Genomic DNA, 18,427 nt, shown 5'->3' with positions numbered 1-18,427 from the left:
AGTGAAAGAATCAAAACACTCAGTCCACTGAGAAATGCACACAGTTCATATTCAGAAACTTTGGCTTTAAATGAGCCATGAGGATTTCTGTGAATTGGTGATGTCACAAGTATATTATATAGACTGTTTGCATGAACATGAACACTAAATAAGTCCCTTTGTATTTCTTGTTGGAATGTTTTGCAGTGTATGTGAATGACATCAGCTCACAGGAAGCAAACATGGACCCAAGCTGTTGCCTAGCAATGTAATACCAGTGAAACGGCCTGTGAAGATAGAAAAACGAGGTGTTTCAAACAGAGTGACTGCAGGTATGATCAGGCAGACAGTATGAGAAAAATAATGTGTTTTTTGAATATTAAAGCATGTAAATGGGGCATCGGTGGCTTGGTGGTGGAGCAGGCGCCCCATGTACAAGGCTGTTGCCGCGGCGGCCCGGGTTCGACTCCAGCCTGTGGCACTTTGCTGCATGGCACTCCCTCTCCCTCTCCCCCCTTCACACTTGTCTGTCCTATCCATTAAAGGCTAAAAAAAAATACAAGTATGAACCCAAATATGAGCATAACATGGGACTTTTAACCGTTATTAAAGTCCAGTGTGTAGGATAAAGGGGGATATATTGTCAGAAATGGAATATAGCAAGTATGTTTTCTTTTGTGTATAATCACCTGAAAATAATCATTGTGTTTTTGTTACCTTAGAATGAACTCTTTATATCTACATAGGTAGCAGGTCCTTGTTTACGTAGATCACCATGTTCACTGCCATGTTTATACAGCGACCTAGAGCAGACATACCAAACACTGGCTCTGGATAGGGACATTAATATTTTCTTAGTTTCAAGTCGGCCACCATAGTTAGACGTTCCTTTGCAACAAGCAGGGTTGGAAAAACACAGTTTTTTAGGCATGAAACTGCTTTATTCTGTGTTTTAATGGTTTAATTCAATGGATAAAACCATTAAAATAGTAATAATAAATAATTAAACAAATATATTAATATCATAAATTAATATTACAAATATTCATTTTATGTAATGGTTTTATTTCAATCATATTTATGAAAAACCTTCTAAACCTCTGGATCTTAAGTTATCAGAGATAAAGGATGAGCACACATTAGCAGGTGCTGGGCAAATGGCCCGTCTCCATCATGTCAAATAGTTTAGGAGAAACAACATGAACCGCTTTATTCAGTGTTTTTACTCATTTTAAGAATTTGGTCAGGTTTTTTTTTTCTCCTTTTTTTGTTGTTTGTTAGTTTTGAAGAGGAAGACACCTCTGTGGAAAATTGGGCTCCCAGTAAAAACATTCTGAACAATAAAAACTGAGGGAATTCTAACCAGGAAAAGTTTCAGCTGGCTGAAATCTGCAATCCTCACTGCTAGACACCACTAAATCTCCCTGAATCTTACACACTGGACCATTAAACCAGGAAGTTAGTTTAGTTTAGTTAGTTTCTTCTAGTTTCCTGATCTGTGTTACAAGAGAGAACTGGCCAAACTAGCAGCATAAAAAAGTTTGCCTGATAACTTTTTTTTTCTTAAAGAAACCTATGAAAATGATTTAAAGATCCACAAAAACATAATTACTTGCATCTTATTTTCACTTCATGTGTCAGTTATGACCTCAATTAGACCTTATAGCCCTTGTCTATAAAATTCAATTTAGAAAATGTAGTTTTCCTGAGTACAAATGATGTCTTCAAATTCTTGGTTTTGCCTAACTGCCAAAAATATTAAATATATTTTTAACATGACAAAGAAAAGCATTAGCAGAAGTTTGAATGTTTAAAACATGAAAAGTGACAATTTAAAATAATTAAGCTATTTTCTGTCAATCAACTAATTGTTTTTCGCTATTTTGGCAGATTAAGTTGATCTTTTTCAACATCGACTCCCAGAGAAATTTTCGTTTTAAATTATCATTAGAGAGGGAAAAAACAAAAGCAATAAAGGAGGTACAGAGCCTACAGCAAATCATCAAAGTTTATTTCCTGCACATTTAAAAGCAAATGAAAGTAAAAGCTTGAATCTATGAATGACAGTCCCGTTATTTTAGAAAACAAACAAACAAAAAAAAAAAACTAAACATCAGCTCAGTTCTCTGTGGGTGAACAAGTGGTATCAACAAGCCTCAGCTGTGTACTCACGTTTGGATCATGTGTTTTCTGTTTATACTGCCTGCTTGGATTATCTGCAGTACATTTAAGAGTCCAACATGCAGCTACAGTTCAGATCCAAACTCTGAGGTCAGTTACTCACAAAGCCACAAAGCTTTAAATGACCAAACTCTGCAGCAAAGGAACTTTAAACCAAAGTCCAAGGCCCGTACAGTAAGTGTCGTATGTAAGCCCATTCCTGCCGATGTAATGAAAAAAATCCTTTTAGTTTGAATGAGAAACTTTCTCAAAATAATGACTCCTATCTTGAAAGAATGACTAAGTATCTCAAAATAAGAAACTTTCTTAATTTCTAATTCTGACTTGGGCCTATTTTGAGATATGAAGTCAATATTCTGAGTTTGTCATTAATTTGAAATACTAAGTTATTATTTTTGAGGCAAAGAAGTCATTTTGACAGTGTCTCATTTCTGATATTATTATTATTTTAGATACGAAGTCAATATTTTGAGAGTTTCTTTCAAAGTGCTATGTAATTATTTTGAAAAAGTTTCTCATTAATTTTAAGTTACTATGTCATTGCTTTGAGATACCAAGTAATTACTTTGAAATAAGGACGTCATTATTTCACTAAAGTTTGTCATAACGACTTTCAAGCTAAAATGGGCTTCCATAGAGTCATCCCCTAGTGGTAAAAAAAACCCCCACAACAAACAAAAAAACACAGTGCACAAACCCCCCATTTCACCCCAATCTGTCATTCAAATAAATTAGCTCAGTAATTTTTGCTCTCACGTCATCATCATCCATCAGCCAGTATTTACACCAGTGCTTTAGCCAGTTCAGTATTTTTTTTTTTTTTTACAATTCAAAAGAAAAACAAACAAAAAGACCCACTATCTGTTAAGTTATTGTTCTGATTTTGAACAAGCTGCTTGTGGAGAAAAGCCAGAAGTAAACACATTTACAGACAGAAAAGTAGAAAACAGGCACACGTTGAGGATTTAAAGATTTCAATTCTTGTTGCTGTTTAACAAGAGAAACTAAAACATCTTGTTCATTCATGATAACCTGGCCTGTTAGGTGACATTCAATGATGTTTTTTTCACATGATGAGACCTCTCTACCCCCTCATCCTGTCGGGGTTTAAACTTAGGGTGTCGGGGTTAAAGAGCAGGTATAGCTCAACTCTGCTGACTTGTCCTCTTCACTTATTTCCTGTCCACAGATCTGATGAGGAACCAAATGATCAACTTGCTTATGTTATGTTAGCTCCTAGTTCAAATCATCTTTAATCTGCCCATTGTTTTCTTTTTAATTGTTGTCAGAAAAAAGAAAAAGCCCATCAGTTACCCAGAGCCTAAATTAACGTCTTTAACTTGCTTGTGTTTTCCATTCAACAGTCAAAAACCCAAAGACCATCACAGGAGTCTAAGAAAACCAGCAAAGATTTACATTTAAGACGTCAGGACCAGCAAATTTTTGCATCAAAGAGTTTTTCCTAATCAGTTAATCATTTCTTCTGTGCCTCTCCTTCCTAAATGTGACGTTCAAATGCAAAACAATCACAAAATCTCAAACGTGGAACAAGGAAATGTCTACTTTTGTTGACAGTAGATCAGCAACAGTTTTTACACAACTTCAACCACTTCAATGAGACCTATTGTGCGTATTAATCGCCATGTTTGTAGGCAGCTTTAGACCACAGAGCTCAAACGCTCTTTGAAACATCGCAGCGAAACAAGAACAATGTTGTCATGCCATCCAAACATAAGAAACTACACACAGTGATTGCTACTGGGTGTATGTTCTTCCAAGCTCCTTCCATGTCTAATTCATGTCTCCCATTTAAGTGAACATTAGGAAATATGGGATGTTGCCTCATGCTGTCCTCATTCTTGCACAAGGGGCTCAAAAGGTCTGGTGGGGTCTCTAAATTTCAACAGGCGGACGGCACAGAGTCCTTGCAGACTTTTTGAGACGGAGCATCAGTGGTGTGGTGAAAGAGCGACACCAGGATCAGACTTTCCTTTAGGATCTGTGCAGTAACATGAGCAAAGCAAAGCAGGAAAGGGGCAACAGAGCTGCTAGAAGAGAGCTCTACAAAGTCTAAAATGTGCAGACAGAATCTACAAAATAGATAAAAAAATCCAAAACATTAACTGCATTTGTCACCAGAGTAGGGCTGCAACTAACGACTATTTCCATCATCCTGTCATCTGTAAAATACTCGTTGGGTCACATTTGAACTAAAATGTAGAAAATAAGTGACGAATGTCCAACACATGATGACTTCTTCACATCACTTATTTTGTACGAAAGCCAAAGATACTCAGTTTACAATGAGACAAACAAAAGAAGGAAATCGTGACATCTTAGTGACTGGAACCAGAACTTTGGGGTACTTTTCTTGACTTTAACAATTTGTCAACTAATAACTTTAGCTAGTCAACTAATTGATGAATCCACATTTAGTTCCAGCCCTACACCAGAGTGGGAGGTAATGAACAAAACAATCAAAACGGTCTCACAATGATCACATCAGCAGTTATCTCACTAAGGCTTCAACAAATGTAAATCTGAAAGAACAGCAACAACCTCTAGAGAAAAATGCCCTCATGTGCCTTTAAACCCAACACACCTGTTTCAGGATGATCCTTCTCACTTTTCTTCCTCATGTGACGGCTGCAGAGAACTTGTTACTTGTTAAACAAAACGGACTGTGTGTGTGTGTGTGTGTGTGTGTGTGTGTGTGTGTGTTTTCAACAGTTTTTAAGCTGAAAGTGAGAGCCAGCCATCGCTGTGCTTGGCACTGGTTAAAGTTTCTCAGTATAGAGGGCAGAGTACGCTCAGCGTGGCGCTCACAGCCCTCCTCCTCCTCCTCCTACGTAGACAGGTGGGTGAAGATTTGTCGCCGTGGTGTAAGGCACCCGTCACTCGTCCGAGCCGGCCGAGCGTTTCTGGCTTCTTTTGCGAGGAGATCTTTTGGGAGACGCTTTGTCTGGGGAAGACGGAGAAATAAACACAAAAAGTCATTTTCGGGCACATTCAGTCTTTTGTTGGAATTAGGTTAAAGGGGACTTATCTGCTCATTTTCCGGTTCACACTTGTATTTTGGGTTTCTACTAAAACATGTTCACATGCATTAAAAACACGTTATTTTCCTCATACTGTCCTGTGCTGGAACACCTGAATTCAGCCTCTGTCTAAAACACTTTAAGTGTCTCCCTCTCTAAGCCCCCCTCTCAAAAAAGCCCAGTCTGCTCTGATTGGTCAGTGTTTCCAGGTCTGACACATCTCGGCATCTCTTCACTGTCATTGCAGCTGGGCAACGAGTGTAGCGAAGAATAGTGGCATTTCTACAGTGAAAAAGGTGACCCCAAATTGGGGAGCAAATTTAGAAGACATGGGCAACAAAGACCACGACATTAGTATGTCGCTACATGTAGCAGTGTACTTGCAGCTAGGGAATGACTGTAACGGAGTATAGCTGCACTTTCCATGGTAAACATAACCAGACGTGTTCCAGCAGGAATATGATCGGCAATCTGGGAGAAATTTACAATATCAGCGGTCAAGATTACATGTTTCCTTGATGTTAGCATGCAGCTACATGTAGCAGTGTACTTGCAGCTGGGGAATGACTATAACAGAGAACAGCGACAGTAAAAAAACAAAAATCATCAATAACAGCTTCTAGACACAACTGGACATGGTCCAGCAGGAAAATCAATCACCAACCAAGATCACGTTTCCTTGACGTTAGCATGTCACGAGCTTACGTCAGCTTGTCTCAAAGACGAAAAATGAAAACCAAGTAGTGCTGTCAAAATACTGATTTATCAATACATATCAATTCTGAGTATTTAACCAGTTTCAATACTCATTTTCCTCATTAGTAATACACCTGTACCAGCTGCACATTCTTGCTTATTCTTGATGCTTACAACAGTCATTCTGCTGTATTCTGCTAACCACTAAAAGAAATGTTGACACTGACATGTTATAGCCTTGTTTTATTTTTATTTTAATAAGAATTTTAAATATTGTGCCCTCAATGAAAATTTTTCCTCATGATATTGAAAATGGTATTGAATATCAATATTTTTGAAGGTACTGTATCAAAGTTAGAAATTCCAGTATGGAGACAACACTAAAATAGAGTATTCAGAACAAGCCTGAGGTTAAAAGATAATGATGATGGTAAGTTATTGTTTTGTATAACAGCTGAAACAGTTTCACTGACGGATCAGAGCATCTGTACCTTTAAGGGTTAGGTAGCTCATTTTCAAAAGTAAAGGATAACACACTCAGTCCATCAATCATCTGGATAAACACTCCAACATCAGTATTAAATTTAAAGAGTGCTCTGTTTCTCTCTCTCTCACACACACACACACACCCACACCCACACACACACGACATAAAGCAGACCTCACCTCTGCGACTCTGCACTGAAGACGCAGGGAAACATGACAGCAAGGAAGGCAGAGAGAGAAAAAGAAAAGAGTGAGTGATCCCCATGCACAGTGGAGGTTAAAGTTCATACAGGAACAGGTGAAGCAGGAAGAGAACAGAGACACCTGCACATACACATCAGCTCATTCTGTGAGGACACAAACATCAACAGACACAAAGTTTAAGAGTTTGGACCGAGCATCAATCAGTCGCTTCAAGGCGTGACGAGTTTTTAATCCTCATGTGGTTTTCTTGTCATCTGGTGAAATGTTTTGTCACCTTTTTGGTAAACGCTTTCCACTATTTTGTTCGGTTGAGCTCTAGACTGCAAACACTTTGACAGTTACTACAACTTTTTCGGGCATGTTTATATCTACTTTATGTTGTACAGTAAAACATCCTTACCTCAATTTTAAGCAGGGCTGAAACGATTCCTTGAGTAACTCGAATAATTCGATTACTAAAAAGCTTGGAGGCAAATTATTTCCCTCGAGATTTCATTAAATCCAGTACAACTATACAGCGCACTGTGTTTCACATTGATGTTTATTTCTGTTACACAACCTGCTTACGTTACCTCTGTGTAGAGTTATAAATGAATCAATAGTCAACGTTTTATACTAAAGACTGAAATACCTGCCTCAGTGCGGCGCTGGCGTCAGTCACATTACCTATCCTCAGTTTTACTATCCCTACTTTTAGCCACACCTCCGCAGAAAAAGAGTCTGCTGCACTTCAGAGCTTTTCCTGGGAAAAAGAGCTTCTAACTTTTGTGGATGCTACCGCACATCTGGCCAATTAATCAACTTCACTACTGAAAAGCTATTTGACACAGAAAGTAGTGACATTGCCACCGCACTACTGGGAATGTTATTAAATTCATAATGTCGCTACTTGTAGTTTAAAGCGATCCATTAGAATATGCACATTCATTTTTGTTTGTTATCTGCTTTAATTTTCTGAGAGTTTTGCTTGTTATAATGATTATTTTTGGGCTGCTGACACTCAAATTTGGTTGCACTATTTAAGAGTTGGGCCCAATACTATTTTTTTCCTCAATACTTATAAACATAGGGTTGCAACCAGTGATTATTCTTTATTTCTTTTTATTTATTTAGTTTTTATTGCGATTGATTATTTTCACATTATTCATTTGATGGAACGTTCTGTAAATAATATGTCAGAAAATAGTGGAACATGCCCTGTGTAATTTTGCAGAGCCCAGGGTGACATCTCCAAATGTTTTATATTATCTGACCAACAGTCCAAAAATCCAAAGCTGTTTGGTTTCTTGTCTGACAGCTGCATCAAATTCTCACATTTAAGAAAAATGAAGTGTTTGTCAGTTTTGCTTAAAAAATTAGTGAAACCATTATTCAATTATAAAAATAGTTTTCTGTTTATTTTCTGTTGATTGACTGACTAACTGTTGCGGCTTTAATCTAAAGGGCTTTTTGCATTTATGAAACCATCCAAAGCACCTTAACGCACCAGGTTTAAATTAAGTACTTTCTTAATTAAAATATCGTTTAAAGTTAGAAAAAGTTTCTGATTGATCAGGACATATTTATGGAGCCCCCGAGGTCACAATAGGTGATTGTCTTGTGCACACAAGATGAAATGAATTTTATCATTCAGGACTTTATAACTGATCAAAAAGGGTAAGAATCTGAACAGACATTCACCTTGAGCTTTCCATACTGTACATTTGATACTTGATAATAACAGTGTTTCCCCTATATGCAATTATGAAAATTAGGAAAAGATCTTTTTTTTTTTGTCTCATTTTCTATAAAGTGCCAGATCACAACAGAAGTCATTTAAGGTTCCCTTTCCTATAGAACAGGTCTATAACTTGTCCTTTTATTGAACAAACTAAATAGCCTTATGTTATTTATCTTATTTACACAATGGCATGTCATTTCTGTCTCTGCATGGTCGCGCATTTACAATCCTCCTCTGCTCTCTGCATCGCACACAGCGGAGTTCTGCCCCCATGCGCACACAGACACACGCGCACACAGGAGCCCGACACAGTTTGTTACCTGACATAGTTATTGTTATGGACAGTGTGTAAATGACCATCAAAAGACTGCTGTTACGCACAGTCAAACACGCTGCTCGCACAGCAGTACAGCACAGCACACACACTCAGTTGGAGCGGAGCCTGTGTTGCATTCAGGCGTTGTCACATAAATAACAACCTCCAGCACTTATACAGGCCATATTATATACCCAAACACTGCACACCTTTTTGATTGTTTTAATATATGTTATGTGATTTTACTGTATATGGATTGGTTGTTAATAAATTTTTGTTCAATAAATGCCAATTGTTTTAAAGATTATACTTTTATTATGTTCAATAAAATTGTATGTTCCTAAATCTTGAGACACCTCATATGTAAGCTAGACAGACATTTCACCTGCTCATTACTGTGCACACATGTACTGTATGTACGTAGTCCTAAAGAGCCCTTCAGATGCCAGTACATACATAGAAACATCCCAGCAGGCTGTGCTTTGCAAGCGTACAAAAAAGTTTTGTGCGTGTGAATTTTTTTTTTCGTCCGCGTGCTTCACCTCCGCTGCTCCAATTCCATCCTAGGGTAAACACTGAATAATAACAGAATTCTCTAGTTATTGAAGAAGATTTGAGGTTCAATATCCTGACCTGCCAGCTAAAAACATTTCAAAAACTATGCAATACAATCAGACATTTTAAAGACGTTTTTTGTTTTGTTTTTGTTTTTTTAAGTCTCTGAACGTTGGCTTTCAGAAAACACAGCACAGAAGCGTAGCATATAAACTGGTTGAGGTTTGTAGAGAATAAAACGGTGCAGAGGACAGAAGCTGGTGTGCGAGCTGACAAGTGTGTGTGTGTGTGTGTGTGTGTGTGTGTGTGTATGAGTGCTGGATGTGACTTACTGATCTGGTTGAGCGTTTCCTGAGGGATCCAGCTCAAGTCGACGTCATTGTGGCTCGAAGTTCCCATTTCCACTTTGGGAGCTGGACGCCTCCTCTGTACACAAAGACACACACACATAGACACAGAGTAAGAAACCTTGAAGTCATGTAAATTTATTCAGTGCCACTGCCATTTATTGTTAATGCAAATTCAACACTTCCTCCAGGTTTACTGCTGTGGTGGTAAACTCTGACTAGTTAATCTGCCATGTCAATCCAAGAACCTTATTTTTATAGGCTGCTACATGACTGTTTTAATTACTGATGCATCTATCGATGATTTCTGATGAACTGATCAATCATTTTAGTCTATAAAAGGTCAAAAATAGAGTACAAAACAGTTTTCAAGATTGTAAGGGAAATTCTTCAAATGTTTTGTTTATAATGATAGAAATTTAAAAATCCTACATTTAAAAAGGTGGAGCCAGGTGTTTTACTGGATGTTATTTTTAATAATTAAAACAACTGGCTCACTGGTGTAAACACTGTTGTAATCTTTACCTTTCTGGACTCCAGCAGCTGGTGAAGGCCTACGATGACCAGCAGCCCGAGGCCTGACAGGAAGACGTACATGAAGATCCTGGGAGAGACGGAGAGAAGAACAGATGCAGGATTAAAAGATGGGATGTAAGGGAAATAAGTGAACCACACAAACACCAGTAAAAGTGATGGAAACACTCACGTCTCTCCATCTAGGCCATCCTCTCTCTCTGTGATGGTGACCGTCTGGTTGAACACTGCATCCTGGAAAATGTTTCCCTACGGAGAGGAGGAGAAAGAAGGTAAAAAAGAGGAAAAAGGAAAGCAGAAAAATTAACAAAATTAGGACTAGGTGTCATTATTTTTAAATATTTTTGACGCCTAACTTTGAGGACTACAAACATTTAAAAAAGAGTGAATTTAAATCTTAAAAAACTAATTAAATTAATAGATAAGTAAACAATTGGGGAAAATTATAGAAAAGTAATAAATAAATCAAGCTACACAGAAATATCAAATAATTCATGCATACATTTATGTTTTTAATGTTTTTTGTACATTTAATGTGACTATCTAAATGTATACATGGGGTCATTTATTTGGCAGCTTCCCTCCATACAAGACATGTCACTGACAACACCTGCATTTATCCAATAAAAACTTACATTGCTGTCCTTGTAATTGAGGTTGATGACGAGTCCGAAAGGCCGCCCTCCCATTGGCTCTGCGGGGATGAACGAGTACTCAAAGGTAGCCTGTCTGCTGGGGGGAACCACGATGCCGAGCTGGAGAGCTGTGAAGTTCTGGATGTAGAATTGATAATCCTGACAAGAACAGAACAGAACAGAAAGTTAGAAAGACATGCAAAGAAAAGCTCATTCATCTGAGAAGTGAGAATGGTTGTTATTGTGATGCAGAAAGGGAAGTGTTTTTTTGTACCTGTGGGTAACGGAAAGAAGCGTCCAGGGACTCTACAATGAAGTTCTCTGATCCCTTGTTGCTGAAGCCGAGCAGGAATTTGACAATGTTGTTGGCGGGGAAGTCTGGAGAGAAACGAGAAGAAGAGTTCATTGTCTTTTCTTTATGGCCATCTTCAGTTGATCAACAGAGGGCACAACACTTTAGAGAAACTTACCTTCTCCTTTAACAAACAAGATGGTGGTGTCAGCATTGGGGGAAGCTTTCACCTCTCCAACCAACGCTTCTTCCTCTTCATCTTCTTTTTCTTCCGTCTAGACACACACGGTTTATTTCAATATTAATATAAAGAGGTATATCATGACACATTCATACCATTTTCAGACCATTTTTCTTCCCTTATTGAAATGAAGCAGTTGTTTTTAACTCCTCTCAATAAGGTTAACATACTTCTATCACAATATGAGAGAAGACGGTCGCGGAGGTCAACAGCCTCCTGATTCTCTATGATATACATCTAATGTGTTCCAGGACCTCAATAAGAGAAGAGTCCTGATGAACATATATTTGCTATTTTAATATCCACTTGTAAAAAGTGCTTCCTGAACCCCCCATTGCCCAGGAGTGGATAGATATACTGCAGGGCTCGACAGTGCGAGCGTTTCACTCGCATTTGTGACTAAAATAGGTGTGTGCGAACTGTAAAAAATATTTAGGGGCACATGTGCGCATAAAAAAAAAATCAGCCGAAGCAGCCTATATTTTTGTCAATAAAAAAATATGATAATCTAACCGCAAATGTTGGAGGAACTCCAGCCGCCTTCCCTCTTCCCTCTTCCCCGTGTGACACGGTTATGGGCGGTTTTCCAAGCCACTGTCGGCACAATGAATATAAGTCCCACTGTCGGCAGCGTGGAAATAAGTCAGTGTGACTTAGTGTGGAGGAAGCGGCGGACCTACGGGGAAGCCTGCTCCGTTCTCCCTGCAGTTAGGGACCGTTCTCCACGGCCAGGCTGTCGGCAGGGTGGAAATAAAGCCCTTTTCACACAGAGCACGCAAAGCGCAGACCTCCGCCGACGAACCCATTCATTGTGTATGTGCTACCGCGGCGTCTGCGCTCTGCCAGCCTGCGCTCGAATTTAAAAATTTTTAATTTCACGCAGTTAGGGACCGTTCACCACGGTACCGCTGTTGGGCACGGTGGAAATAAGTCCTGCAGAGTTTCAGAGGACCTGGAGAATGTTTTAGGATAGTAATAACATTATATAAGATAATCATATTGCAAAGATAACATATATATAAGATAATAACATTAAAGACAAAATTAAATTGCAATACTTTTTCAAAACTTGATGATTTTACCTTTCTGTACATTTTGTATACAAATTCATTAAATAATTTTGCTTGTAAATGTCTATTTGCATCACGTTTATTACGGAAAACACATTATTTGATCAATTTACGTTGTGCCCCTAAAGTTCTCTGTGCTCCTTACTTTTTCAACTTAGGAGCACATGTGCTCCTTGGGGAAAAAGTTAGCGTCAAGCCCTGTACTTAATGCTTTATTTCATATAAAATATTTATTTTTCTCTGCATCTTCAGAAAAATGTCTTCATTAAATTCTGGACCAAGTGGCTCAAATATGTAAAAGCCTTAGGGCCAGATTTTGTGGATGTATCAAATGAGTGAGTCTGTTATGTTGTTCTTTTCAAGCAAACCTCATTGATTTGTGTTATATTTTCTCTCAAGACTCCTCCTGACATATTTTTCGTTGCTCTTTTGTGGATGCTTTATCTCTCCTTACATGTTCAGTTGTTAAATACTGAAGAAAAAAACTCTCTCTCACTTTGTTTTTATGTTGTCAATGCAGCTAAATTAAATTAAAATGTTTATTTTATGTGTGAAAGGCAGAGTTTGGTCTCATATGCATATGGAATATGATGCAGATTTGGTGTGTATTTCTGAGTGACTGACATAGAGGGACAAAACAAGATTTTGCATAGGGCCCCCAAAAATCTAGACACAGCCCTTTTAGCTGGTTTATCTACTGGACAAGATGCAGCTGTCATGGGGAGAGGAGCAACCATTGCCAAGAACAAAATGTGATGGAGAGATCTCATTGCAGCCTTGTGTTCCATAGGGGATGAAAACAAGTAAGTAAGTGGTTAACATTAGTTACATGATTTGGTGCCGAGTTTTGACTTGACATTATCGTATCATCTCACTCACTGTTAATGCAAATGTCTGCTTATCTACTTTTTCAATAGAACAGAAAATCGTCACAGTGTAAGAAGGTGTCAATAATGTGTTGAAAGACAAAGTACCATAGTGCACTGCTATACTGATTATTTGCTGATATGTAATTACTTAGTCACTCACCAGTTCTGCATTCTCATCGTCTTCCACTTCCGCCTCGTCATCCTCGTCCTCAGCCGTCACATCATCCACAACATCTTCATCCACAGCCTCAGCCTCCTCATCCTCAGTCAGATCCTGCGCACTCACCACCGGCCCTGATGAAAAATTGTTAAAACACAACCTTTTTTTAAAGAAGAGTTTTTATACAGACAGTACACACAGAGAGATTTTTTTAGGTTAAGACTCCTTAGAAATAGCTTTCTGTGGAGAGCTCTTTGATCTTTTTGCCACAAGCAGCAACTAAAGAAAACTGGTAATCCAAACACACCCCCACTTTTCTTCCTCACCCACAAAAAAATACAAGAACAAGGCAAAGAAACAGTCACAAAAAAGGTCTTCAGAATGTAATTTTCTTCCATGGTTCAACACATTTCCACATGAAGAAGATGTTGGGGCGAGACATGAAAGCATCATTTCCCTCTTTCATCCTCACTTACTGTAAAGGAGGTTGACAAAGATTACAGATATTCATCTTGGGCTCTAAGTCAGACTGTGCAGACACAAATAGCTGCAAATGATGTTGCATGCTGACACCTACAACACCTTCAACTCATCTTAATGCTATAAATTCTGCTGACACTTAGAATGAAAGCAGACTTGCACATACCCTGCCATGAACCCTAGTATGTTCATGATTGTGTTTCATACTTTCTCAAGTTCTATTGATAAGGTTAGACTAAATATTAGAAACAGCTTTCAGTAAAAAGCAAAGCAATTCAACAGCATCCTTTAAACTCCCCATACAGTTGAATCAACACCTCTTTGAAGTGGTTAAAAACCTATAAACAATATAAACGTCATGAAGGTTGGATTTACTATTAGAGGACTATTAGACTGCATTAGCTGTAGCTATACGTGTACCTTATAAAACTGGAAACTGGGCATAAATGACATTTCTGGGAACTTGAATGGTCTGAAAAATATTTCTCAGTAAAGCATTTGTAAAAAAAAAAAAAAAATCTCTCAGTTTTTAAGCTGACCCTTTAAGACCTCTGGATGTCATAGATCATTGTGGGCAATACTATAAATCAGTAAACAGGACTGCTTTTAGGGTTGCAGCAGTAATCTGTTGTATGAAAACTGCCAGTTATACCATGTACATTTGCTTACCTAAGGTATTGAAAAAGAGCAACCAGATGAAGATTCTCACCTGCATATGCACATCTTCTTTCCTTTTTGACTGCCTGTCAGACTTTTTACACAAACTTTCATTAAAATGGCTTTGAGTATTAATCATACTAAAGCCTTTGTTCAACCGGAAAAAAAAACAACTTGTTTTTATTCCGTCAAAGGTCATTGTAACTGATGATAATAATAACAATAATAATAGAAACTGCATCATACAGTATAGCATGAAACCATGATATTTTCTAAAATGGTCATCGTATTGTGAAAATCTCATACCGTTGCAACCTTAATCCTTATTGTAATACTGGACTTTAAGGACTTTAGCATCAATGTGATGAAGTGTTTTGATCTCACGAGTATTAAATTCTCTGCATTAGCAAAAAACTGACATCCCGTCAGGTCGTTTTATCCATTAACAGATCCTCGGCTGAGTTCCGGCATAATTTATTATAACAATAAGATAAAGATAAGATAAGATAAGATAAACTTTATTGTCCCGCAAGGGAAATTTGTCTTGGGCAGTATACATATTGATCTTGCATAAAATGTAAATGTGAACAATTCCATATTGTATATCATGATACAGCACTTTATCTATATTGCCCATTCCTAATGCACCAATTAAGTAAATTACAAAAACCCTGTGCATCATTTTACACACATTTGGCTGAAACAACTGGCTCAATATGTTGTTCCTTTGGAAACTTTTATGTCATTTAGGATCACAAGATATCTGCAGCAGTGTTCCTCAGTATCCAAATATACTAGACAAACTATAGCTTCATATAAGCTCAGTGTAACCCAAAAATCTCCTCCTACAGCTGCATCCTGAGGCTATTGCTCTTAATCTACTTACCGATAAATCTCAACCTTATAATGTGAGAGTTCAGCATTACCCACAGATCTACTAGCCCAGAGACCCTATCACAGTCATCATTACAGTGAATCAGAACATATTTAACGGCAGGCCTTAGTCATATTAAAAATACATGTGTGCTGAAATGACTACTGAAGTTAGTGGCCATTAACAACAACAACAACGACCAGTGATCCTACTACACCTGCACCGTTAATGTTAGCTGTAATAGCTATAGTCAGTTCAATGCAACTTTTAAATGTGTGTATCGATTACAGTCGATATTAAATGTAGTTACTAGAGAGATTAGACTATACTACAACAGGAGTTTAACGGGTCATGTGTCCAGGAAACTGACTGACAGTTAGCAGCGCTACTTAGCTTCCCAGCTAACAGCTAACAGCTAGCAGACAGTAAGGACACGTCAGTCTAAGCAGGCGGATAAACTCAAAACAGGTAGCAAACTTTAAATTATACTTGTTGACAGTTTAACACTCAGAGAAAGGAATGCCATAGGCAAATACTTTTTAATTTCCCTGAAAGAGTGATCTCATTTTTATATTCACAGTTACTTTCAGCTAGCACATGTCAAATGGAGAACGGCCTTCCCCTTTTACCCCCACAGAGGCTAGTTAGCCGAGGAGCTAACACTAGCATGTTAAAGCTTACTAGCTAATTAAACAGTGTCTCGACCTCCGTGAGCAAAACTTACCTTTGATAAGGATGGTCGCCGGGAAAGCTAACAGCGCTAGCAGCATCAGTTTAGGTAGAAATTTCATCATTTTTGGAGTCGAAATCAGTGCGTTCTCATTCAGTGTCAGTCAGACAGCCAGGCTGTGAGTGCTGCCGTGCTGCTTCCGTTACAACCCTACTGCGACGCGTGCGCAGAAGACACTCACCAGTAGGTGTTTTGACGAAGTTGGCTCCCCCTTCGCAGTGTGTCTCCCGTAACGATGCCCACCTCGGTTAGTGCAAAGGTTAGGTTAGGGCACCGTGGAGAAGTATTCAGATCCTTTAATTCAGTAAAGAACCTGTACCACACTGTTAAAATCATGGACATATATACATACATGTATATACGTGTGTCTATGGTTAAAATAAATACACTGTCAGAGGGAAATGCCCTGCACTCTGAAAATGTCCCCTCCGTAAGAGTATGTAAAAATAATCAGTAAAATGTAGTTCAAGTATGAAAAGTCTGAAATTGCCCCCTGTGACCGTTATGATTGTTCCTATATACTGTATGATCTCATTAGATGATTTTGACTCATGCTGTTTTGGATAAAATAGCTATTCTTTTTATAAAAAAGTTGACCCCGCCACACCGGAACTGAAGGCTGGCTGTAAAAACAAAACAAAACACTTTATTTCACGACTGCTGATAAAATTGACAAAATTGTCCTTGGAAAGCTTCATTTAAATTTAACCTTAACTCTAAAACGGATAAATAGTAATGTAAGCAAGAAAAAGTAACTGTTTCAAATGGAAACCAAATTTTAAAATAGAACACTGGAGTCAATTGAGAAATCTTTAATTAGAGAATAAATTACCACACAAATAATATCAGATATTAAAATGATTTCTGGTGCTTTTTATGGTGATTCTACAGCTGTATATGAATAATAAATATAATATGGAATTTATTATCTATTTTTGTTCTGGGGCCAGTTGCACAAAACATCTTAAAAAAAAATTCACTTAAGGCTTATTTTCCCCTTAGCTAAGGGACTTAATAAAAGTGTTGCAGGGAATCCCTTAAAACATTTTCTTAGTTAAGAAAAAACAATTAGGCATTCACTACTCAGCTACTCTTACCTTTCTTGCGTTTCACACAGCACTTAGAAAAAATTTGAACATCCACAACTCCCGCCTCCCTCCAAAGTCCCACCCCCCTCCTGCTGCAACTCCACCTCCCTCCAAAGGCCTACTCCCCCTCCTCCATTACGTCCACATTTCGTCTATGATAGACGTAGGCATTGGCAAGGTAACGTTAGATACACGGAAGAGGAGAGCGAGTGTAACGTTACAACCAAGACAGTCAAATGCAACCCCGGAGTTTTAAAACTCAACCGGAGTCAGTGATCACTGATGAGTTTTAGAATAAGGTTACAGTGCTAACATTAGATAGTAGCGTTAACGTTACTAAGAGGAAAAGTAAGTGGTACGTCTGTCCAGTCAGAGGCCTCCAAGTGGGGAAGACAGACAGGATGCTCAACCAATCATTGCATTCAAAAGCAATGATTGGTCAGAGTTTTCTTAGAACCATATAAGAATGCTATAATTCTGAGTTTTTATTTCTGATGGAATTCACTTACATTTTAGTGTGCCATCAGCCTATTAATAGCATTTTAACCTAAACAAAGAAAAGCGTAACATTTCCAGAAAAGTAAGCGTTGCTTTGAACCAACTTTAAGGGATTTCTTAAGTGTAAATGCAAGATAAGCAGAAAACCTTGAATACTTTTAAGGAAACCCAAGGGAGAAGACTAATGGGTGTTTTGTTTTTCATTTTAATGAATACATAACTCACTTTAGGAAAATCTGAATGTGTTTTGTGTAACCAGCCTCTGGCTGTTAAATGTCTGTAATTAATTAATTGATTTATTTAATTTCTCAAATAAAATTGCACGACGTATATATTAACTATTGCATTTAAAGTTAAAGGTAGGATCTGGAGGATTTTCAAACAAAATATAGACATATACAAATGAAATTCTGCTTAATCATCACCTATGGGCTTCTACTCATGTGTCAGGGGCAGAAATCCTGGGGGGGACAGGGGGGACATGACTCCCCCTTCAGTAAAGCTGTACCCCCCTAGAATCATTTGAGACACAATTAATAATTTTTGAACAGTACAGTAGTATTTATTAAAAGCACAATGTAAGCGGTGCTCATTATAATCGCGCAATAATGTGCTATTTAAATCTTAAAAGATTTAGTCCCCCCCTCCCATTCCTAGTAGTGGTATATCCCACACTCTTTCCAACGGGCGGGGCTGCTTGGCAGCAGTAGCAGCGTGTGGCTGGAACCGCTGCCCACATCGCGCATTGCAGGGTAAGATGTTCACTCACACAGACAC

The 18,427-nt window shown here is 38.2% G+C and overlaps 1 protein-coding gene across 1 annotated transcript; it reads right to left on the bottom strand.

Annotated features, from left to right (window-relative positions):
* Positions 1–1,969: 1,969 nt before the first annotated feature.
* On the bottom strand, positions 1,970–16,227 carry ssr1 (signal sequence receptor, alpha). The gene is made up of 9 exons (XM_050056332.1): positions 16,059–16,227; positions 13,324–13,457; positions 11,162–11,258; positions 10,966–11,069; positions 10,692–10,850; positions 10,229–10,305; positions 10,048–10,126; positions 9,508–9,601; positions 1,970–5,122 (listed from the first exon to the last, which is right to left on the bottom strand). The coding sequence occupies exons 1-9, from the start codon at positions 16,126–16,128 to the stop codon at positions 5,055–5,057; spliced, it is 882 nt and encodes a 293-aa protein (XP_049912289.1). The 5' UTR covers positions 16,129–16,227; the 3' UTR covers positions 1,970–5,054.
* Positions 16,228–18,427: the final 2,200 nt, after the last annotated feature.

Source organism: Epinephelus moara, chromosome 11, assembly GCF_006386435.1.
Source record: "Epinephelus moara isolate mb chromosome 11, YSFRI_EMoa_1.0, whole genome shotgun sequence".
Lineage (NCBI taxonomy): Eukaryota > Metazoa > Chordata > Actinopteri > Perciformes > Serranidae > Epinephelus > Epinephelus moara.
This window is presented reverse-complemented; position numbering and strand designations above follow the sequence as displayed.